Source organism: Salmo salar, chromosome ssa14 (genome assembly GCF_905237065.1).
Source record: "Salmo salar chromosome ssa14, Ssal_v3.1, whole genome shotgun sequence".
In the NCBI taxonomy this organism is placed as follows: domain Eukaryota; kingdom Metazoa; phylum Chordata; class Actinopteri; order Salmoniformes; family Salmonidae; genus Salmo; species Salmo salar.
This window is the reverse complement of record NC_059455.1, coordinates 29,832,583-29,857,962: the sequence shown is the minus strand read 5'-3', so window position 1 is coordinate 29,857,962 and position 25,380 is coordinate 29,832,583. Positions and strand designations below refer to the sequence as shown.

At 43.3% G+C, this 25,380-nt stretch overlaps 1 protein-coding gene across 2 annotated transcripts; it reads left to right on the top strand.

Moving 5' to 3' along the window:
- The first annotated feature begins 803 nt into the window (after positions 1–803).
- LOC106569150 (myosin light chain kinase 2, skeletal/cardiac muscle) lies at positions 804–23,020 on the top strand. Of its 2 annotated transcripts, XM_014140183.2 has the most exons (15): positions 804–2,414; positions 5,794–5,952; positions 6,137–6,230; positions 6,728–7,289; positions 8,955–9,334; positions 9,883–9,988; positions 10,829–10,922; positions 11,320–11,429; positions 12,584–12,725; positions 12,901–12,971; positions 13,112–13,240; positions 13,564–13,716; positions 15,959–16,037; positions 16,208–16,265; positions 16,576–23,020. In XM_014140183.2, the coding sequence occupies exons 1-14, from the start codon at positions 1,818–1,820 to the stop codon at positions 16,262–16,264; spliced, it is 2,733 nt and encodes a 910-aa protein (XP_013995658.1). In that variant the 5' UTR covers positions 804–1,817; the 3' UTR covers position 16,265; positions 16,576–23,020. The 2 variants fall into 2 exon arrangements, with proteins under 2 accessions (XP_013995658.1, XP_013995659.1); XM_014140184.2 differs by lacking the exon at positions 5,794–5,952 and having other exon boundaries at positions 805–2,414.
- Positions 23,021–25,380: the final 2,360 nt, after the last annotated feature.

The window sequence follows — 25,380 nt, the reverse complement described above, 5'->3', positions numbered from 1 at the left end:
TCATCAGGTAGCCTCGTGGTTAGAGCATTGGGCCAATAACTGAAAGGTTCCTGGATAAAATCCCTGAGCTGACAAGGTAAAAATCTATCGTTCTGCCCCTGAACAAGGCCGTTAACCCACTGTTCCCCCATAGGCCGTCATTGTAAATAAGAATGTGTTCTTAATTGACTTGCCTAGTTAAATAAAAGTAAAACATTTTTAAAATAAATCAATCTTTACACAATAACTTTTTGTAATTTTTGCAAATGTATCATTATTTTTTTTAACCCTATTTACATAAGTATTCAGACCCTTTGCTATGAGACTTGAAATTGAGCTCAGGTGCATCCTTTTTCCATTGATCATCCTTGAGAGCACACAGCCAAGACAACACAGGAGTGGCTACGGGAAAAGTCTCTGAATGTCCTTGATTGGCCCAGCCAGAGCCCGGACTTGAACCCAATCAAACATCTCTGGAGAGACCTGAAATAGCTGTGGAGAGACGCTCCCCATCCAACCTGACAGAGCTTGAGAGGATCTGCAGAGAATGGGAGAAACTCTCCAAATACAGCTGTGCCAGGCTTGTAGCATCATACCCAAGAAGGCTAGAGGCTGTAATCGCTGCCAAAGGTGCTTCAACAAAGCTCTGAGTTATAAATTTTCTATGCATTTGCAAAAATTTATAAAAACTGTTTTTGCTTTGTCATTATGGGGTATTGTGTGTAGATTAAGGAACTTAAAAAAATCTATTTTAGAATAAGGCTGTAACGTAATAAAATGTGGAAAAAGTCTGAATACTTTCTGAATGCTCTGTACGACTGATTGTCTTACATACTGAGACTCAATACTCACATGCAGTTATTTCCCTGATGTTATCACAATCATACTTTTTCCAGCCTCTTGTAAACACTGCGAAGCTGTTAATTACTATGCCAGTCATTAATAAGGATCTAATTTAAAAAAGTTCCCTTTTTGCAAACACAGCTGTTCTGTGTGAGTGGCACTTTTGACATGATTGTTGGATATTTTGAGTTGACGTAAAAATGTCCCTGACCACTTATAAATAAAACATGTCAGTGACCCCCCTCTCCATCTGTAAGCACCTGTTCAGGCTAATCATGGTGAAACCACCAAGTGAGACTGAAAAGTCTATAACCATTTACATGCAAATAAAGTAAAAAACTTAACAAAGTGTCTAGCGTTGTTCCAGACAACTTTCCACTCTGCCTCAGAGAGAGAAACTGTGTACACTGGCCATTTTGACACTTGGCAGGTGGGCCAGAGACTGGCTACGGTGGTGGGCTTAACATTTAAAGGCGCTCAGATGTCTGACAGCCCCTCCAGAGCCAAACTGCTGCCCCTCACGGCCTCTCACAGCCCCCCGCCCCCCTGGCCGGTCCCCTGCTGACGTTGGCTGTGCCGTTTACATTTAGGTAGACAGGCTTATTCCATTCTTAATACCACCTCCAGTAAGAAGAGCAGAGGTGTCAAGCAGTAGGTGAGAGACAAGGACAATCTCACGACTGGATGACTGTTAAGTCAGAATTCTAAAGGTGTTTCCACGAGTTACACTGACAGTTACTGGCTGTATGTTTTTACTCTTTATGGATTTGAATTTAGTTAGTTTGATTTTCTTAATTTTTGCTGTTGATAAATTTGCGTTTTATTCACATATCCGTCGTTAAATCAGCTTGTCTGTACAGTTGAAGAGGAGCACATAGGGATAAGGCTGGCTGCGTTTTTCAAAAAAGTTGTCCCATCTGTCACTCGGACGTTGGTCATCAACCTTTCTGTGACCCTTTTTCTGTCTCGATTGGGTATCCTAACGGGATTCGGTCATGAGTTCAAAGATAGTGAACTCTAACTCAACCCCTGGAAAGCCAAGCACAATGGATAACCTAACTGACTGCACTGGTGCCGGCTTGGACCTCATTCAGAATCGCATTGAGTCTCTGAGCAGTAAGATGGACAGGCTCATCAACATCCAGGAGAAGGTCCTCAATCGGCTGGACGGAATAACCCAGGACATCGATGGTATCGAGAGGGACGTGGAAACTCTGAAGGTGGACAACGAGGAGATCCATATACCTGCAAGAGCCCTAACTCTTCCCCTGGCTCAAACCCAGGGTACAGGTGTGGTGGGCGAGGTGAGAGAGATGTGTCATGAGATGAGCTCCATCATGATGGCGTTGGACCAGCGCTCAGAGAAGCAGGCTGAGAAGCTGGACGGGATGGAGAATCTGGTCCTCAGCATCCAGCAGGTCATCAGATTCATCGGGGAGACGGTGAAGAGCTCCCGGGTTATGGAGATGATGTTTATGCGTCCTGCAGCACGCAAGGCCTCCAAGTCCAAAGACAGTAAGGGCAAGGTGGACGTTAAGAGGCAATCATCTGCAGAAAAGAGCGAGAGCTCAATTACTAAGAAGACCGACAAGGTGAGACTGGAAGCTCAAACTGCACTAACCAAAGAGGTGTGTTTGTGCAGGTCTATGTAGACTTTATTAAGGGTTCTTTATTAAGCCACTTTATGAACTCTTTACTCAACAACACTCTGGATTATGTTCATGTGAATGTAATAATAAAACACTTGTGTTCAGGTGTTAATTTAGAATGGATTGATGTTATGGATGTTTTGATGGGCAACGTAGGTTAGATGAATTGCTAGGTTCACTGTTTCCTCATGCTCCTGCAAATTACATGTCCTTCAAAAATGTGCACATTGTATTCAGGCTCGGAGATAAGGTGCTCCATGTTTCCATGTTTGGTTTTTGATTTGGTTTAGTTTTATGACGTTGGCACTGCAGAGGAAAATGATCAGAGCAGCAAAGCTGGCTAGTCAAGTGGAGATCTGTTTCCTAAGGAAGGATTGTGGCTTGGCTCATGCTATTTTTCCTCATGAAGTGGTAGAAGATGTGTCAAAGCAATATGACTTTGGGACATAGCGATCTCCACTGCTTGTATAGTGCCATGCAGAGCACGCCATATTGTATGGAAGGAGCCAAAGCTTTGACACTTATACCCAGTGTTGAAATTGGTGGGGAACATTCCACCACCTCATGATCAAGTACAGTGGTATATGAAAAACAACATCTGTTTACAATGCTCAACAAAAAGGACTCAAATTTGCCCCCACCTTTCACCACTTACAGTAATACACTTATTTCCCTGCTCATACTGTACATTAGCCTACATTCTACCATACATTGTCCCACATTCTCTTCTACATTCCTCTTTGGCCTATAATGTGGCCACTGGCATCTGGGGTGCTGAGGGTAAGAACACCCTGGAGGGGGGGTTCTCCCCCCTCTCTCTTTCTCTCTGTCACTCTCACTATCTCTGTCTCTCCCTCTCTTGTTTTCTGTATGTCTTTCTCTCTATTGCAGTATCTCTCTCTCACCCTCTCAGTCCTGTAGTGGCATGTTGTGAAGTCCCAGCGTGGATATACTGTAGACGTACTATGGTTTCAGTGATGTGTATTGAGTTCTGTTACCTATATGTGCATTACAATTCAGAGCATCCCCCATGTACATTATTTACATCCATTGTTTCAGATAAAGCTATTCATAACTCTTTATTAGCAATCCAGCCATGGTAACTGTGTCAAACAGCCATTGATTTAAAGGGTCTAGTAAATGATTGTTCTTCACACTGCGTGCTACATTTGAGGCTGGCACAGAGGCTGGAACAGAGGCTGGCACAGAGAATGGCACAGAGAATGGCACAGAGGCTGGAACAGAGGCTGGCACAGAGGCTGGCACTGCTTCAGATGTGTGTGGCTCAAAATAAGCAGGAGATGATTGACCTGTATAGGACAGTGTGTTTTTAATGGTGGAGTGGTTGTACCCTGAAGATGCTTTATTCAGGTGATCGGTCTTACTTGGGATGGAGGATTGGGCCAGTAAAATAAAATATCTTAATTAATTTGAACAGTTTCTCACAGAAGTTAAATAATCCTGCAGCAACAGGAATGTAAATTATTATGTGGATTATAATTCAAGGACATTTTTGTAGGGGTTGAGTCTGAAATTCTAAAGTGGAAATTAAAAACATTTTAAGCCTAATTAAACCTTGCATGTACTATACATTTGCACTTCTTGCTACGCAGGAAAGTTCTCTGTGACAACAGAGTGATCAAATTAAGATATTACATCAGTATGTACTGGCAAGCATGTGAAACTAGTTAACGACTCAATGATCTTAGGGAAGTAACTAGAAGCATTTGGTACTGGACTGATTAGGTTACAGAAAGAGAATAATTTGAATCATAATGTCAACTGTCCAGTGTACTGGGTTAAGTAGTCCAAGCACAATGAGCAGCACTGTTAATGTTGTAGAAGGTTAACTTAAACCGAAATCCTCTAGGCTTAAGTCCCAGTCACTTCCTTCCAAGTTCAACAAGCACTTCAAGTTGTTGATTCAATGTGACCAGCAGTAACACACTGAGAGTGGTCTTAGACACAGAGACACTGAAGGTCAATGGCTAGTACTGTTTGGTATTAAAGCCTTAAGCGGGACTTATATGTACCTCAAAGCCAGTTATCATCCCTTTCCATTACTGGCATTAGTGTGGATGCCAGATTGGTATCTGTTTTCATGCCCAGGGTCTATTACCTGCAAGCAGAGACCAACTCATATAGATGGTGAATGAGATACATTGTAGTGTAAGAGTTTCCACATGTCATGGTGTATAGTAGTGTAGAGTATGTGTACTAGGAAATTAGGAAAGCGGTTCTGTAAATAGGTACTGGTGCAGTATCTGATAATTGTAATGTATTCAGACCATTATTTGGTGAGTTATAAGAGTCCATAAGAGCTTATTCATATTTCAACACAGTTCTAGCACAAAACCTCAAACTACGATACAGACTTGACATTTTCAGCTTGATTTGAGGTTAGAACTCGAACAGCAACTAAGTGGTCATATAAGTCCACACGTAAGGGCGTACATACCTCTGTGATTGTCTATTGGCTACTGTATGACTCAGATCACCAGGAATTCTCGTTGTCGTCAGAGCTCTCGGCAGGCGGTGGCTCCAGCCTCCGGCCGTCTCCATTCACCTCTAAGGTGTGAGATGACTGTCTACCACAGACATTTGTCAATGTGGTCCCCCACACACACACCACACAAACCACACACATATCGTACCACTGTAGAAATCCCCATCCTCAAAATATCTCCTCTGCCTTACTACTGAGCAGTGCTTACCTCACAACCAATAACACATCTTCAGACATTTTTTAAGATGTTGACCTGCTCATTAAAGGACTGGAGTGTTTACTATAGTACTGGGTAGCCCCTCGGGTTCGAAGTCTGTTTGAGAAGACTTGTTTAGTTGGTTGCGGGCAATTTCTCCGCTCAGGGTCAGTATTGCATTCCATCGCTCACTGTGACAAGTGATAAACTATAAATTCACAGCCTCGCACATATGTACCAACCTATCTATACATCTGCTGTGGACAATCAACATCATGCTTTGACTGAAACAAGTTTGGCTTTGTAGTTTGTATTAATACAGTACCAGGATGCTAACTTGAATAAAACAACTAATCAGGCTAGGCTATATGTTTTGATGGTTACATTAATGCTTCTTTCATCTTCAACATCACATTCAGTCATTCATTTTATTAATTTGACATATTGTAACAAGTGTTTTCATTTTTCATACTGTCAAATGGTCAAGATCATTTGTAACCTACCTCTCTCACTATCACTCACCTTCCTCCTTACCCTCTCTAACAGTGTCATAATCCATCTCATGTTGCGTACCATTCACCATTGTCCAACTAGCATTGCGATGTCTGTCTCCTTAACAGAAAACTACCTCTACTAAAGCCACTAAAGGGACTCAAGGGATGATAACCACTAAATGTGAACCCAAACCTAGTCGACCGGAGACTACTCACAGTCACAAGACAACAAAGCTCCATGGACCAAAGCATTTTCTCACAATCCGCAAACTCTGCGGAAACTTTGTACGTGTAAACTTGCTCACAGAAAACATGTTTATCATGAAGTTTCTGTGCAGTAAATATTGTAATGACATAGCGGTAGCGGTTTCAGGGAAATATACATATTTTACCTAGTTTTGAAGAATGTTGAAATGTAGACCAAATGCAGAACGTGATGATCTTATCTTTCGTTCTTCCCTTCCTTTAGTCAAAAGATCACAAGGGGAAGGATGGGAAGGAGAAGTCGAGTCTGAGCACAAAGGGTCTGAAAACACAGAAGAAGAAACCCCCAGATACAGCAGGTGTTCACATCACAGTACATTAAAATGTGTCAACAATAGCTCACACCTATACAACACACCCACAGTGACCTTTACCAGTCAAAACAAACTAACTCACACACAGCAGCACTCACAACATGTAACATGTGAGATGTAAACAACATGTGTTCTGAAAGCTTAGAGAGCGGGAGAATAAAATAGTATCATTCAAAGAAGTCTATCTTGGAGCCACACAAAAGGTAACCAACCGGCTAGTCACAACAGTCTTCCTGTCAGACGTAAACAACAGTATTGCACTAACAAGTACATCATGAAACCAAAACATCAAAGAGAATAAAAAAGATCAGACTGACACTTCAGACAACCACCTGCCATCATCTTAGGAGGATACTAGGAGTGTGTTGACATTCTGAGATATTGTGCAATCATCTGATTATAGTTACTAAAGTGAAAATCATGCAGGTGGTTGAATTAATTATAACTGTATCCCCTTGGCCATTCTGTTTGTTCCAATGCAGACACCATCTCCCTGAGGAAGCAGGTGTTGCTGCTAAAGGAGGTTCAGAAGCTCAACAGGGAGAATGCAGAGAGATCATCATCAGGTCACCAGCAGCAGCTTACCCCTGATGACGTCTTGGACCTGGAGGCTGGATCTGGAAGGGCCTCAGAGGAGTTGGGGTCATCACAGACTGGGTCCCTCAGCCCGAACCTGCTTGACTTGATCCTCGAGGGCCCCAAGGCCCCTGTGACCGAAGAGGTGTCATTATCTGAGAAGGAGAGGGAGGCAGCAGGAGATGGTCTAAAAGTGGAGGAGAGGAAGGAGGAAGAGGAGGCCATAAAAAAACAAGAGAAGGAAGACCACCTCATTGAATCCAAGTTCAAGGAAGAGGAGCGAGAGGAAGAGCTGTTGAAAATCACAGAGCAGCCTGAGGAGGTTAGAGGAGCAGAGGAGAGAGAGGGGAACAAAAAGGAGGAGGACAGTGCAGGCCCATCAGAAGTTGCTGATATGTCAGTTAAGGATCTCCCTTCTCTCCCACCCTCCCCTGAAGCTCCAGGAGAGACTGGCTCTATTCCAGAGAGGTAGAGTATCCCATCTACCCTCCTCAATCCCTTCCTATTTATTTTATTTTATGTATTTCTTTGTTTTGTTCTCTGTCTCTCACTCTCTGTTCCTCTCATTCTCTCTCTTTATTTCTCTATCTACTTCAGTACCATTCACTCTGTGATCCCTGTCTTTCAAATACACACACTAATTTCTAAAATAAACTTTTCAGGAACATGTCTTTCAAAGATAATTCGTAAAAATCCAAATAACTTCATAGATCTTCATTGTAAAGGGTGTAAACACTGTTTCCCATGCTTGTTCAATGAACCATAAACAATTAATGAACACACACCTGTGGAGACACTAACAGCTTACAGACGGTAGGCAATTAAGGCCACAGTTATGAAAACTTAGGACACTAAAGAGGCCTTTCTACTGACTCTGAAAAACACCAAAAGAAAGATGCCCAGGGTCCCTGCTCATCTGTGTGAACGTGCCTTAGGCATGCTGCAAGGAGGCATGAGGACTGCAGATGTGGCCAGGGGAAACATTGCAATGTCAATACTGTGAGACACCTAAGACAGCACTACAGGGAGACAGGATGACCAGCTGATCGTTCTCGCAGTGGCAGACCACATGTAACAACACCTGCACAGGATCGGAACACCCAAACATCACACCTGCAGGACAGGTTCAGGATGGCAACAACAACTGCCCGAGTTATACCAGGAACACAGAATCCCTCCATCAGTGCTCAGACTGTCCACAATAGGCTGAGAGAGGCTAGACTGGGCGCTTGTAGGCCTGTTGTAAGGCAGGTCCTCACCAGACATCACTGGCAACAAAGTCGCCTATGGGCACAAACCCACCGTCGCTGCACCAGACAGGACTGGCAAAAAGTGCTCTTCATTGATGAGTCGCGGTTTTGTCTCACCAGGGGGGGATGGTCGGATTTGCGTTTATTGTCAAAGGAATGAGCGTTACACCAAGGCCTGTACTCTGGAGCGGGATCAATTTGGAGGTGGAGGGTCCGTCATGGTCTGGGGCGGTGTGTCACAGTATCATCGGACTGAGCTTGTTGTCATTGCAGGCAATCTCAACGCTGTGCGTTACAGGGAAGACATCCTCCTCCCTTATGTGGTACCCTTCCTGCAGGCTCATCCTGACATGACCCTCCAGCATGACAATGCCACCAGCCATACTGCTCGTTCTGTGCGTGATTTCCTGCAAGACAGGAAGGTCAGTGTTCTGCCATGGCCAGCGACGAGCCCGGATTTCAATCCCATTGAGCACGTCTGGGACTTGTTGGATCGAAGGATGAGGGCAAGGGCCATTCCCCCCCAGAATTGTCTGAGAACTTGCAGGTGCCTTGGTGGAAGAGTGTGGTAACATCTCACAGCAAGAACTGGCAAATCTGGTGCAGTCCATGAGGAGGTGATGCACTGCAGTACTTAATGCAGCTGGTGGCCACACCAGATACTGACTGTTACTTTTGATTTTGACCCCCCCTTTGTTCAGGGACACATTATTCAATTTCTGTTAGTCACATGTCTGTGGAACTTGTTCAGTTTATGTCTCAGTGGTTGAATCTTGTTATGTTCATACAAATATTTACACATGATAAGTTTGCTGAAAATAAACGCAGTTGACAGTGAGAGGACATTTCTTTTTTTTGCTGAGTTTATGTTTGTCTGTTCCAGTTGTGAAGTCCACAACAAAAGTGTCTCCTCTCAGTTTCTGGAGGCAGCAGAACAGGACCAGATGGAAGAGGGCAGCACCAGCAGTAAGCGTCGGGTGACGGAGGAAGACCTGGGAGTGCTGGGAGTGGAGGACCACAAGAAGAGTCGGGTGGAGGGAGGAGCAGGCGAGGAATATGTGAGGCAGGGGGAGAAGGAGCAGGGGGAGAGGCAGGAGGAGGTAGAGGACGGAGAAAGACCAGATGATGAGGACGAGGGATGGGGCATCTTCAAGGCAGATGGGGTGGATATCCGTGTGGAGCTAAAGGAGAGGATGGAAAAAGAGAAGAAGCCAGATCAGTCTACAGAAGTCAGGCAGTCTACTGGGGAACAGTTCTTCATTGGTGAGGACCAGCATTTTTATTGGGTACTGTGGCTTTAAGTCTGGGGGAAAGGTGAAAAGTACTGAGGGAGGAACTTGAAATGCGCATGCTCAACTCAACGATTCCATAAATTACACATTAATCTCAGTGGAAAACTGGAGATACGCAAACAAATATTAGGATTTGGGCCTGATATGAAGTCCAATAGATTTTTGATATGGTGGCTATTCTTTCTCTTTTTGTAGAAAATATTCATAATCTTATTGAATTAGGGTATAAAAAGCATGCTTTCTAGGAGTAACAAAGTACGAGAGTACTGTAGTCTGCATAACCAACATTGTATCTCCTTTCTCATGTTTACCACAGTGTGTTAGTTAGCACAGGATGATAACTTGATTATGAGGTACCATTACTAGAGCCATGTGCTAACTGATTAACAATACAGCTTCTATTTCCCCTCCATGCTACTGTCTGCCAGGGCTCACTTGAAAAATAGATGTCAATCTCTATGTGACTTCCATGGTTAAATGGTTAAAAATGAAATAATGTTGTATCATATCTCCTTTAAGATAAAAGCTCTCCACCTCCGGCTCCATTTAACCATCGGATAGTGTCAGCCAAACCGAACCAGATCAGCAACTTCTACACCATCAACAGAGCAGAGGTTCTCGGAGGGTAAGTGTACCTATCCTGTTCCTAGTGATACATAATGATTTGAACCACAAGGTAAAGTTTGAAATGACTTTTCAACTGTTTAACTTCAAATTCAAGAACAATTGTATCCATCCGCAATAACAGGATTGTGAGGTTCCAAAGAGTAACATAAAATAGTGCCTGCTTAAGCCGATCGCTCCCCAGAGAGAACAGGCCATCAACGACTCCTCTCCGTCGAGCTCTTTTCTACATTGTACTGAGTTATTATAAATTTGTCAATTATTAGTCGATTCTCCATTGTCTTTTGGAACCAAACCCACAGAACAAATTATATCTGACCTAAATCATAGACAGAGAGGAACAGAGGTCCTCAACAATGTTGAGTTGCGTAACCGTACCCTCCTCTCCTCTCCTCTCCCCTGGTTCATAACTCCAGAGTCAGGGCAGTTATTTTTACTGAAGGCCTTTGGGGTATGTGAAATCATACCCCCACTGCCAGCTGTGAGCTAATCGCTAAGTGTTAATCCACATTTTCAAAGAGAGGGCCCTTACTCTCATTTAATGAAATAAAGGAGAAATGAACAATACAATACCTTCACAAAGTGATATTACTTTCCTGTATTGGAAGAGAACTGATTTTGTATCCGAGGACATACTGATGAAATAGTTTTGATAGTTCAAGTAGTTCATCTTCATTCAGGGGACATATTATCTGGATGAGTAACATTATAGGATTTGTGACTTACAGGTGATCGTTTTGCCAACTCTTAGTCAGAGGGAGAGGGAGTAAGGTTACGTTATAAAAAAGAAAATGATTCAGAAACTGAAGACACCTTACTTATTTTTCCGTCTCTCTCTTAGGGGTCGTTTTGGCCAGGTGCACAAATGCATGGAAAACTCCTCGGGTCTCACCCTGGCTGCCAAGATCATCAAAGCCCGGAGTCAGAAAGAGAAGGTACTAATTCTTAATGAGTAAATGTACTTGGAATATAAACTGAATAAACTTGTTAAGGTTTAAAAATGTATCTTCGAAGGCTATGTGCATTTTGCATGCATATAAAAACCTCTACACACCTTGCAGCTTCCTTGAAAAATTAAGTTATTTTGAAATACTTTTTGAGTGCGAACTTCCGGTATTTAAAAAAAATCAAAATGTGGAATTAGACATCTGAACATAACACTCTAAAAACCTTTTCACTCTACAGAAGTGGATGGATGGGGAATATGTTTCTTACTCATTTTCTGATAAATTTAAAATTTGACCCAGAAAAGAGGAGCGGTACACTGCTTGCTAGCTGCAAGCGAACATCTGACACCTCTCATTGTGTGGTTGGTGTGTGTTTGGCATGTAGGAGGTGGTGAAGAATGAGATCACGGTCATGAACCAGCTGGACCATGCCAACCTGATCCAGCTCTACGCTGCCTACGAGTCCAGGAATGACATCATCCTGGTGCTGGAATAGTACGTTCCCTCCACAGAACTAAATAAAACATATCAGCATTATATTGTACACTATATATACAAAAGTACCTGCCCCAATCTATAGTGCCAACTGTAAAGTTTGGTGGAGGAGGAATAATGGTCTGGGGCTAGATAGCTGCATTTGCTAGCTAAGTAAGTGAAGCTTAAAGTGCTTGTCCTTCATTTTGGAAGAAATTGTTTTGTTAAAAACTGTTCAACTATTCCCTTTCTCTCTCTTTGAGTCAACTACTCACCACATTTTATACACTGCAGTGCTAGCTAGCTGTAGCTTATGCTTTCAGTACTAGATGCAAGAGCTCTGATAGGCTGGAGGACGTCCTCCGGAAGTAGTTAGTGTGTAAGTCTATGGAAGGGGGTGAGAACCATCAGCCTCCTAGGTTTTGTATTGAAGTCAATGTACCCAGAGGAGGACGGAAGCTAGCTGTCCTCTGGCTACACCATGGTGCTACCCTACAGAGTGCTGTTGAGGCTACTGTAGACCTTGGCAAAGTAGTGTTTTAATCAGTTATTTGGTCATGTGATTATATTTAGTATAGTTTTATCTAAAAATAATAACTATTTAAATGTTTTACAATTACATTTTTTATGAAATTCACTGAGGAGGATGGTCCTCCCCTTCCTCCTCTGAAGAGCCTCCACTGGTGGAAAGCCTTCCCACGAGAGTGGAGGCTGTTATAGCAGCAATGGAGGGACCAACTCCATATTAATGCCCATGATTTTGGAATGAGATCTTCGACAAGCAGGTGTCAACATACTTTTTGTCATGTAGTGTATGTCTATGGTTCTCTGCCTCGATGTCTGTTCCACAATGTTTTCTCAACCCAAATCTTTAAGCTTAAATTCATTTGACATCATTTTTATGCCACGATGACACAGTAGATAGAGAATACATGATAGGTCAGTGCACTGTCTTGTAATATCTTTAAGTCAATGGATTTTAAGGAAACTTGAATGAAATTAAATGACAGTGAATGTGTTCAGGAAAGTACAGCAGCATTTTGAGTCTACTGATTCAGACCATGGTACATACAGGCTTTACTTCCTAGCAACCCCAAGCTCAAGTCCTGTTTTTGGCCAATTTGCTTTATACGTTTCTGCAGCATCCTAATGTGTTTTTGTGTGTGTGATTGTAGTGTGGATGGAGGGGAGCTCTTTGACAGAATCATCGATGAGAACTACACTCTGATGGAGCTGGACACGGTGCTGTTCATCAGGCAGATCTGTGAGGGCCTGCAGCACATGCACAAGATGTACATCCTCCATCTGGACCTCAAGGTAGACTACCACACTGTGTTTGATATATATACGTATGTGTTCAGATCAGTGTTAATGTGCCAGAGTTCATTGTTTTCCATAGCCACTGATGTTATTGATAGCATATCAGATTGTACACAACAGGTAACAATGGTTTCTATATACTTCTGTCTTGCTATTGTTTCACCTTTTTCAGCCAGAGAATATTCTATGTGTGAGCAGAGTCACGAATAAAATTAAGATCATCGACTTTGGACTTGCCAGAAAGTAGGTTTCATATTCACATGAATCGTCCATTTGAATTAGCATAATTGTATATCATATATGATGTATCAATGCATGCAGCATTAAACTATTGTATTTGTATTGATAGATTTCCAATAAAAATAAACATGTATTCCCCCTAGATACAAGCCCAGAGAGAAGTTACGAATAAATTTCGGCACCCCAGAGTTCCTGGCCCCAGAAGTTGTCAACTACGACTTTGTGTCATTCAACACCGACATGTGGAGCCTGGGAGTCATTACATATATGCTGTAAGTACACATTCACACTCATTTATTTATTTAACCTTAATTTAACTAGCTAAGACAGTTATGAACAAATTCTTATTTACAATGACGGCCTACCCTTGCCAAACCCTAACCCGGAAGACGCTGGGCCAATTGTGCGCTGCCCTATGGGACTCCCAATCATGGCCGGTGGTGATACAGCCTGGAATTGAACCAGGGTCTGAAGTGATGCCTCTAGCACTGAGATGCAGTGACTTTAGATCGCTGCGCCACTCGGGAGCCAAAACATGTACGCGTGTACACACACACACACACAAACAATAAAGACTCTTCCTTTTCTTCCACAGGCTAAGCGGTCTGTGTCCCTTCCTAGGTGACGATGACAATGAGACTTTGAATAACATTCTGGCCTGCCAGTGGAACTTTGAAGAGGCAGAATTTACAGACATCTCAGAGGAGGCCAAAGACTTCATCTCCAAACTCCTCATCATCAATAAAAGGTATCATACATCTGTTTGATTTCACAATACTGTGCATTCGGAAAGTCTTCATGCCCCTTGACTTTTTCCACATTTTGTTACGTTACAGCCTTATTCTAAAACAGTTAAAATTGTTTTTCCCCCCATCAATCTACACACAATACCCCATCATGACAAAACAAAAACAGTTTTTTTTTTACATTTTTGCTAATGTATTAAAAATAAAAAAACATATATCACATTGAATGGAGCTGAAGGTTGGGACTAATAACAACAAATAATAACAAGATAACTAATGTAATACATACTGTGTCCGTAAAACGTATATGGGTTAAGAACTTTTGTGAAAGAGCACAGTTTGAAAGATATGGCAAATAGAAATCAAACCGGATGGACATCAGAAATAAATGGGAGAGGTTGAGGGTAGAGGAAAGACAGGAGTAAAAACAAACAAAATAGAACTATTGTAAAATAGACTGTGTCCATAAAATGTATAAGCTGGAAGTAGAAGCCTAAGCATTGTTGTTTACTAGTTTACTCCAATTAGAGGTAGGGTTAGAAATTAATATATATATATACACACACACAGTACCAGTCAAAAGTGTGGACACACCTATTTGAGTACATTTACATTTTAGTCATTTAGCAGACACTCTTATCCAGAGCCACTTACAGTAGTGAATGCATACATTTCATACATTTTTTTAACGTACTGGTCCCCCGTGGGAATCGAACCCACAACCCTGGTGTTGCAAACACCATGCTCTACCAACTGAGCCACACGAGACAAGTAGATGTGTCCAAACTTTTGACTGGTACTGTGTATGTGTGAATATATATATATGTATATATACAAAACAGTATATGGGGGATTGGAAGTGATGCAGACAATTACATAGATGCAAGCTACAATCGATCTGCAATATTAAAGCTGATCTATCCCCTAAAAAACATATATATAAAAATTCAAATGTTTAATCACATTTACATAAGTATTCAGACCCATTACTCAGTACTTTGTTGACGCACCTTTGGCAGCGATTACAGCCTCGAGTCTTCTTGGGTATGAAGCTACAAGCTTGGCACATCTGTGTTTGGGGATTTTCTCCCATTCTTCTCTGCAGATCCTCTCAAGCTCTGTCAGGTTGGATGGGGAGTGTCGCTGCACTGCTATTTTAAGGTCTCTCCAGAGATGTTTGATCGGGTTCAAGTCCGGCCTCTGGCTGAGCCACTCAAGGACAATCAGAGATTTGTCCCGATGCCATTCCTGCGTTGCCTTAGCTGTGTGCTTAGGGTCATTGTCCTGTTGGAAGGTGAACCTTCGCCCCAGTCTGAAGTCCTGAGCACTCTGGAGAAGGTTTTTATAAGCGGCTGTCATGTGCCTTTTACTGAGGAGTGGCTTCCGTCTGGCCACTCTACCATAAAGGGCTGATTGCAGAGATGGTTGTCTTTCTGGAAGGTTCTCCCATTGCCACAGAGGAACTCTGCAGCTCTGTCAGAGTGGCCATCGGGTTCTTGCTCACCTCCCTGACCAAGGCCCTTCTCCCCCGATTGCTCAGTTTGGCGGGGTGGCCAGCTCTTGGAAGAGCCTTGGTGGTTCCAAACTTCTTCCATTTAAGAATGATGGAGGTCACTGTGGTCTTGGGGACCTTCAATGCTGCAGAAATCTTTCAGTACCCTTCCCCAGATCTTTGCCTCAACACAATCCTGTCTCGGAGCTCTACGGACAATTCCTTTGACCTCATGGCTTGGTTTTTGCTCTGACATGCACTGTCAGCTGCGTCTTTATATAGACATGTATGTACATTTCCAAATCATGTTCAATCAATTTAAATTTACCACAGGTGGACTCTAATCAAGTTGTAGAAACATCTCAAGGATGATCAATGGAAACAGGATGCACCTGAGCTCAATTTCGAGTCTCATAGCAAAGGGTCTGGATATTTATGTAAGTAAGGTGTTCTGTTTTTTCATTTTAAAACATTTGCCAAAATCTCGACAAAACCTGTTTTCACTTTGTCATTATGGGGTATTGTTTGTAGATTGATGAGGAAAACAATTATTTAATATATTTTAGAACAAGACTGTAATGTAACAAAATGTGGAAAAAGTCAAGGGGTCTGAATACTTTCTTGAGGCACAGTATATTGCACCACGTATACTGTATATTTTGCAATAAAAATCCAAAATAAATTTTTCTTCTATGACATTTTACATCTGTTTGTACATATCTCACTGTGTGTTTGTGTGTGTTTTTCTGCAGTTGGAGGATAGGTGCCTCTGAAGCGTTGAGACATCCTTGGCTCTCTGACGCAGTCCTCCATCATCGTCTTCATGAAAAGGTACAGGGCACCCACTCACTTCTTATAGAGAAGATAGGATGCTATCACAGTTCTTATGTTGTTGCTACCATATTATGAAGTGGTGTAGTTCAACTGATTGGTTTGCTCTCGTTTGGAAGTTTTTTTTTATTGTTATTGACTTAACTTTGTGTTTTGCCTCTGTTTTACAGAAGAACATGTGTAACCGCTCACGCAGATCTTCATGCGTACCCACCACAGATAGTTGAGGTAAGTTTCTAACCCTTCCTCATAAAACCTCACACATTTTCTCCACTAAGACAGAGTCCTACTGCATATTTGAACATTTGTGCAAATACCTCATATAATCAAAGGGGATGTTTTACCTAAAAAATAGTGTTATATCCCACGTTAGGATTCAGCTCTCAATCTCAACAAAACAGTAATGTCCTCCTGGAGACCACCAGGTGTCGGCTCGTTTCAATTTTTGCCCATGAGAAGAAAGTCAGATCAGATTTAGCCCAGAAATGTTGACATTGTTGAAACTGAACTGTTTCCTATCCCGTTATGTTTTGAGCAGCATGATGACTTGACGGAGCCAGCGGTGACTACTTGGACCAAGCCTGATGTACACCTGTAGAACTACCAGAGCTTACCTGTATGAACACATTTAAACTGTTAAAACCCCGTAGGTGGAGGAGTGTGTCATGTGGTATTGCAAAACCAAGAGACAGACAAGGCAGTTCAGCACTCAGAGGATTTACTAACTGGTAAAAAAATAAGACCAATAATCAAAATCAACAGCTGGCCCTTGATGGCAATAACTGAATGTAATCGTATTCTTCCCCAGTGATTTATTTTCTCCCAGGGCAGAGAGAGCTTCTAACCGTCGTCATTGGGTGCTGACTGGTCCAATGGTTAGGCGTGTCCTCCTCACTGCCCTCTCTCTCCCTCTCTGAACACCACTACCTCTCCGTGTTCTGCCGCCCTAATTGCAGCCAGTGGTTCAAGATGTGCAGCTGCAGTCAATTAAGTCTCTGTGGAGAGATGCCACACCTTATAATGAGTTGTTTATCCACCAAGTGGGGCCAAAAGCCGGCCTTTCCCACCCCTAAACCCCTTGGATGCTCACACACCGCCCACCCCTGCTTCAACTCGTGGTTTGTACAGGCCAATGCCCCGATAGAGTCAACTCTTGGCCAGGCATCTAATCCAAGGCCATGGAGGTACACACCTGGACCTCCAGGGTCATACAACAAAGGTTGATGTTCGTCATCTCCATGGTTCACCCTCTTCATGGGTCAGGTTCTCGGCCACCTTCTGGGGCACACACGATAACTGGTTATTGAGAGAGGGAAGGTTCTCACCTCCATGCGTCTGTGCCTCCTCACCAGCTTTCCCGTTCTCCTTTGAATGACAACACGTGTCCCTCTTAACCGGCTCGCCTTTTTCCACTTGGGCCTCAGGGTTTCTGCAAAGTCTTGGGTTATCATCACAGAAATGTTCAGAAATGTTTGTTTTACCTCAGTTTTACCTCAAGCCCCTTTTCTTTCACAGAGCCTTTCTTTTGGTCACCTCCAGTCCTTCTTGCAAAACCATGCTTCTTCAACATTTTCAGAATAGAGCACCCCGACAGCATGCCACCTGCTTCAGCTCTGGTCAAAGGACATTTGAAGGTCCATGCCAGGAGTTTGAGGTTTCTCCATTTCTGAACATCCCTTTTCATTGTCACTTTCATTGGTCATACTCACCACCACGTCTTGGACCTTTACCTCATGGGCCTGGGGCTCGCTGTCCCCTGGTGGTGTACCTGATGGTATTTGACCAGTTTCTGTGGAGTTGTAAGACTCTCCCTGAGGCCCCCTGGTAACCAAGAGCTTGGCAAAGTCTTGGGTTACCATATAACCATCATCCATCTTAACGAACTTGCCTGACCATGGTAGGCCCTCTGACTCCCAGGCCCACTTTCCAACTCTCCACCACTCCTGGGGAGGCACAGTAACATAGTTGGTTTGTCAGGCTTACCCATGTCTTGTAGCTCTTCCATTCCCATTTGACTGGGTGGATGACTGGCAGAGCTCCATTGCCTCCTTGGCCTCTTCCTGTCTTTAATGGGGATTCTTATTCTCTGGCTGTGCCTTTTTCTTCTGCGTCGTCTCAGAGGTTTGACCTGAGGGTGAGCCAGTTGCCTCAACCGACCTGTTGGGTTCTTTGTCTCACTGCCTTCTGTGCAAGTGCTCCACCTGCTGGCAGTTCTGTCTTCTGGGTTTTGGAAAGAATACTCACGTCAACCATGGTTAGACTCTTCAGACTTTTTAAACCTCTCCACTTCTGAATGACAATCCAACCTTCCTTCAGACCTCTTAACTCATGACGAAACTTCACTCACCAGAGTATTGGGCTGCTTCCCTCTTGGCTGGTAGTGCCCTTCTACAGGCTCACCCCAGTCCCCGATGGGGTCTCCCCACCAGTTTTGGATTTTTGGAGCACTGGAACTTTCCCTGGTCTCTGCTGGATCCTTTGGACCGCCATCTCCCTGTCACCACTTCACCATCAGGGGACCTTGAAACCTCTTCTGGGGAAAACAAAGTGGGAGAGTCATCAGCGGAATGTATTTGGACTGACATTCTTGTTGGCGTGGTTGTCCTGGGAACCCTCTGTGTAACCATGCTCCGGTCCAGGTTTTCTTTTTTGGGGTTCCTTTAATCTTCTCTGGCCATGGGTTCTGGAAATACAGACTGTTTTCTCTTTGGTCAAGGGGCTGTTCAGTGGTGTGGGTAAACAACTCACACGAAGGAGCAAACATGTCCCCTGAAATGGGGAGTGGGGTTTGATCCCACCAGAGCGCAGTCTCCGCCCCGAGTCCTAGGACTTGCCTCAGCAGATGGCTGTGTTGCTGCTTTTCACGCAGTTGCACCTCAAGGCTACTTAGCCTCTCCTGCTCCTCTTTAAGCAACCAGGAGTCCTGCTCCCACTTGGTCCTCAAGGCCATATTAGATGTCTCCAGCCTGTGAACGACATCCTGCATTTTCTGAACCTCATTGCATTTTCCACTTATGATTGCAATTCAGAGGCTTTACCTGCCAGGGACATCTTCTCCTCCATCAATGCCACCATTCTCTGCTTGGCTTCCATCGCTGACTTCTTTGCCATCTCTTCATTACTTTTCAATTCACTTATGAGGCTCTTCACTGCCTCCTGCTCAAGCCTTCTTGCTGCCTGCTCCGCTTCCAGGCCTGCACATTGTTCCTCTTCATTGCTTCTCAATTACCTGCTCGGTCTGCTTGCTCTTACTGCTTGTCCAGCACCTTTGTGGAAAGCCCTGTTCCTTTTGAACTGGGGTGCAGCTTTTCTTCCAACAGGGCCAACATCTCATCCTGGGCTTCCCCTTGTCGCTCTGCCCTCTGCCGGCAGATCTCTAAATTCTGGGCGCTGGTTACCTGCTCCCTGTGCTCCTTTTCTGCACACTCGTGAGCTACCTCAGAGACCTCCAGGACCCTCTTCAGCTGCTGCATTCCTGCCTCTAATTCTTCTCGCCTGAGCTTTTCCTCTGAGCCGAGCATTACTTTTCATGAGCTTTTCGGCTTGCTCATTGGCAGCGTGAACTGCCTCTTTAAGATCAATGTTCTCGATTCAGAACAGTGACCTCTTCTTCCCAGTCACTACAACATCCTGGAACTTAGTCTTTACCTTCTCACCTCTTCCCCTTGGTCCCTGCACTTCTCCTGCAGGCTGAGGACCATACTTGATTCTCTTTCAGTTGACTTGTCAGCCAGGTTACCCTCTTCTTGTTGCTGAAAGTCTCCTCTTGCAAGGTGGCCAGCTGCCTTGACTTCTCATGGAGCCGTTTGAGGCCATGATGCTCTTCTTGTAGGACGGCGCACAGGCACCCCAGACGCTCCTTCAGGGCCTCTTTGCTGGTCCTCTCTTCTTCAAACTGCCTCTTGAAGGCTTCCTTGGCCTGGTCAGCATCTAGTAGGGAGGCCCTCGTGCCCGTGCTGCCCATGCTCTGCTAACAGGCATCTGCTCACTTCTTCCTTTGCCTTCCCCCTTGAAGTATCAGCTGGCACTTCTTTGTTACGGCCACAGGTGGCGGTACTTACGTCTGGCTGAGCACTGTTCAATCTTCTAGCAAAATGTTTCATGTCACTGATAGCTGCAGTGATTTCTGGATCCACAAGCAGACCCTTTATTTAACTAGGCAAGTCAGTTAGGAACAAATTCTTATTTAGAATGATTTCCTACCCCGGCCAAACCCAGACGACGCTGGGCCAATTGTGTACCGCCCTATGGGACTCCCAATCACAGGCAGATGTGATACAGCATGGATTTGAACCAGGGACTCTAGTGATGCCTCTTGCATTGAGATGCAGTGCCTTAGACCGCTGCGCCACCTGGGAGCCAAGAGTTCTTTATAGCCGGTGAGAAACTCAAGACTACCTTCAGAGCTCTTACATTTTAGTGCTCCCTTGTGTGGTGCTTTGTCCCCTCCGTCACCAACCACTTCAAGGTTGAGGGACTTTACATCCACTCTTCTGCCAGCAGCATTTTCTCTTGTAAAAACCGACTTAAAAAACCCTGTCCTCTCAGCCTACAGGGCACCATAACTTGTCTAGCTGGTTGTCTCAGGTTGCACTACCACACGGGGATACCCACATTCTCCACCAGTGTAACAACTCCGTAGGTGGAGGAGTGTGTCACATGTGTGGTAGTGCAAAACCAAGAGACAGACAAGGCAATTCAGCACTCAAAGAGGATTTATTAAATAAATAAAGGGTTCACAGGTAGCTTGGGGAATCTTCATGTCCCAAAAGAATGTTCTCACAAAGAAATGAGGCCAATAATCAAAATCAACAACTGGCCCTTATGTCAGCAACTGAACATAAACGTAAGTCACTGGGGAAGATAATCTTTTACCCCAGGGCAGAGAGAACATCAAACCTTCGGCATTGGGTGCAAACTGGTCCAATATTTGCGATAAAACTTTGGTGTGTCCTCCTCACGGCTCTCTCTCCCTCTCTGAATGCCGCTGCCTCCCCGTGTTCTGCCGCCCTAATTGCAGCCAGCTGTACAAGATGTTCAGCTGCAGTCAATTAAGTCTCTGTGGAGAGATTCCACACCTTGTAATGAGTTGTTTAGCCACCAGGTGGGGCCAAAAGCTGGCCTTTCCCACCCCTACACACCTCGGATGCTCACAAAACCTACACCTATTGAACTACACCTGTAGAACTACCAGAGCTGTGTGATGAATGGACAATACACGTTACCTTACTTTTACAAAGTAAAAGTACTATTCCCACAGTTTAGTGTGAAAGCGTAGAGCCCTTCAAGACTGGAGGGTGTAGTGAAAGATATTTTGCTAGATATGTGAATTTAATCTACAATGCAAGACAGTATAACATAACACCAACACCTAACTGCCCTGATCTTGTAAATACTTTGGGGATTTTGTCAGACAAACTAGCTGAACTTTATCCGAAGTGTGTTTGTTTCCCTGCTCATACAGTTTTACTGCTCTCTTCCTTCATGTGTGAATCCATTTTGATTCACACATCAGTTATCCACAATGCACCTCAAAGTATATGCTGTGATGTGATCTCTTTTTCATTTCATTTTCTGCTAATGTAAAAGGGTTCCATGTTGAGTACTGTACCCCACTTTTCCTCCGAATGTGAGTGTATTCATGCAAACCGAGGGATTATCCCATTTAACTTTTTATTTTATTTCACCTTAATTTTGACTGATTTTGACTTTAACTTGACTGATAGATAGACCAATGTCATATGTTTGTTGTTTGTTTTGTGTTCTCGTGACATTTGGTGTAAATAGATAAAATATGCAGATGTTTGCTTAAACCCTTTAATGCGGACCTGGAGTACTTAACACTTTTTCAGTGGCATTAGTCTGGGAAGGCATGGTTATCCTGTTTTCATTTTCTTAAAATCATTTGATCTGTTCTTTTAATTGCTGTTGATATATTCTATATTGTATTTTTGGAAAAGCTGTGCTTTCTCTAAAGAAAGAGTTGTACGAATGGAAATGGTTGTGAACAATGTTTTGTAACAAGATGATTGGCAAAGTAAAAAAATGCCTCCCAGAATCAGGGTCTGCATCTAAGGGTTAAGTTTCAGAGACAGCTCGTTTTGATTTCACAATTCACACACACACACACACACACACACACACACACACACACACACACACACACACAAGCAATTGGTGTGGTCTGTTTTCAAGCTCTAGTATGTCCACTTTATAGTGTTATTTATTTAAATCAGAATAATTCATCAAACTAATCATAGCATTGAAGGAAAAATACCATGTTAGAAGTTACATGTTCTTATGTCTATAGTCATGTCCTACAATATACTTGTTCATGTGTGTATTAAAAATACATTTTTACTTTAAATTAAAATAATCCAAGTCTTATCAGTTTTTTCTTTGTTTTAATTGGAAACCTTTGTTTAAGATTAAGCAGGTCATTTTTATTTGGCCTTTTTTGTTAATTTTATTTAATGAAAGCATGTTTTTGGCTTGCATGTGCTCAGTAAAACCAATATAGTACATATATGACACATGATACAACATTATTTCAATGTGTAGGGTTGTGCTTAAATGTTTGCATTGTTAATATTGTTGTTTGTTAATGCTTGTCTGCATGTTATCATATTGTAATTAAATAAAAACGACTTTATTACCTTCCATGAAGGTTGTCTATTGGAAAGTATAATACCTATTAGAATGACATATTGTTAGTATTTGAATGTTTTAAACTTTTTATCATTTCCTCTATGGTATATATATTTTCTCAGGTTTACAGTTGTATAGACAGTGAAATTGCTTTCTCTTGTCCATTGGACATTGATCATCATTGTTTTGAAGGTCAGAGTAGAATAGATTCTGTAAAAAACTTTTCTATAAAAAACAATGTCCTTTTTCTGATCCAAGCATTTTGAATTGGATATGCATTTGGGAGTGTTGTCGCATTAAAAATGAAATAAATATTACAGAGAAGGGAAAAACACCTTTATTATCACAAGTGTCTTTTCATTGAAATTATCTGTAAAGCAAAATTGTGCTGTATTGCCAATGTTAAATTAGAATACATCTTTAGATCTAAATTCCGTCACTCAGTGTTGGTGGTTTCCTGACTGTGGCTCCTGTAGCTCAAGGCTCAACCAATCCCTATAGGTTTCTGATAATGTTGCCCACATGTCCAGCGCAGGGCAGTGAAACTAGGAAAGAAATCAGTATCCAACTCACAATTTCAATATATACTGAACAAAAATATAAAAGCAACATGCAACAATTTCAACGATTTTACTGAGTTACATGTCAAATGAGGAAATCAATCAATTGAAATAAATTAATTAGGCCCTAATCTACGGATTTCCCAAGATTTGGCAGGGGCACAGCCATGGGTGGGCTTGGGAGGGCATAGGCCTACCCACTTGGGAGCCAGGCCCAGCCAATCAGAATGAGTTTTACCCCAATAAAGGGCTTTATTACAGACAGAAACGATGGCGCCGGAGGGGAGGGCTGTCGTCTTATCGGCTCTTAACCGACCATGCTATTTTGTTAGTTTTTTGCGTTGTTCATAACTTGATTTGTACATAATGTTGCTGCTACCATTTCTTATGCCTGAAAAGAGCTTCTGGACATCAGAACTGTGATTGCTCACCTCAAACTGGACGAAGAGTTCTTCAATGAGTCGGACGGGAGGGATATACTACTACAGACACCCGACCAGGCCCAGATCCCCGTGATTTGCTGGAGAAGGAAACTGAGATTTAGTGGAAAAAGATCAGGGTTCCTTGCGAGGATCAGGCAACGAGTGAAAGCACGTATATACTACCAACGGGACATTAAAATCGTATGTTTCACCGAGTTGTGGCTGAACGACGACATTAAGAACATACAGATGGCGGGTTATACACTCCATCGGCAGGACAGAACAGCAGCCTCTGGTAAGACACGATGTGGGGGCCTATGCATATATGTGAACAACAGCTGGTGGACGATATCTAAGGAAGTCTCAAGGTTTTTCTCGCCTGAGGTAGAGTATCTCATGATAAGCTATAGACCACTCTATCTACCTAGAGAGTTTTCATCTGTATTTGTTATAGCTGTCTACATACCACCACAGACCGATGCTGGTACTAAAACCGAGCTCAATAAGCTGTATACCGCCATAAGCAAACAGGAAAACGCTCATCCAGAGGCGACGTTCCTAGTGGCTGGGGACTTTAATGCAGGGAAACTTAAATCAGTTTTACCTCATTTCTATCAGCATGTTAAATGTGCAACCAGAATGAAAAACAATTCTAGACCACCTGTACTCCACACACAGAGACGCGTAAAAATCTCTCCCTCGTCCTCCATTTGGCAAATCTGACCATAATTCTATCCTCTTGATTCCTGCTTACGAGCATAAATGAAAGCAGGAAGAACCAGTGACTCGGCCTAAAAAAAAATGGTCAGGTGAAGTAGATGCTAAACTACAGGACTCCTTTGCTAGCACAGACTGGAATATGTTACGGGATTCTTCCGATGGCATTGAGGAGTACACCACATCAGTCACTGGCTTTATCAATAAGGTCATTGAGGACGTTCTCCCCACAGTGACTGTACATACCCCAACCAGAAGCCATGGATTACAGGCAACATTCGCACTCAGCTAAAGGGTAGAGCTGCCGCTTTCAAGGAGTGGGACTCTAACCCGGAAGCTTATAATTAATCTCGCTATGCCCTCCAAAGAAACATCAAACAGGCAAAGTGTCAATACAGGACTAAGATCAAATCGTACAACACCGAATCCGATGCTCGTCGGATGTGGCAGGGCTTGCAAACTATTACAGACTACAAAGGGAAGCACAGCAGAGAGCTGCTGAGTGACACGAGCCTACCAGACGAGCTAAATTACTTCTATGCTCGCTTCGAGGCAAGTAACACTGAAACATGCATGAGAGCACCAGATGTTCCGGATAACTGTTTGATCAGGCGCTCTGCAGCCGATGTGAGTAAGACCTTCAAACAGGTTAACATTCACAAGGCCGCAGGGCCAGAGGGATTACCAGGACATGTACTCCGAGCGTGCGCTGACCAACTGGCAAGTGTCTTCACTGACATTTTTCATCTCTCCCTGTCCGAGTCTGTAATACTGACATGTTTCAAGCAAACCACCAAAGTCCCTGTGCCCAAGAACACTAAGGTAACCTGCCTAAATGACTACCAACCCATAGCACTCACATCTGTAGCCATGAAATGCTTTGAAAGGCTAGTCATGGCTCACATCAACACCATTATCCCAGAAACACTAGACCCACTCCAATTTGCATACCGCACCAACAGATCCACAGATGATGCAATCTCTATTGCACTCCAC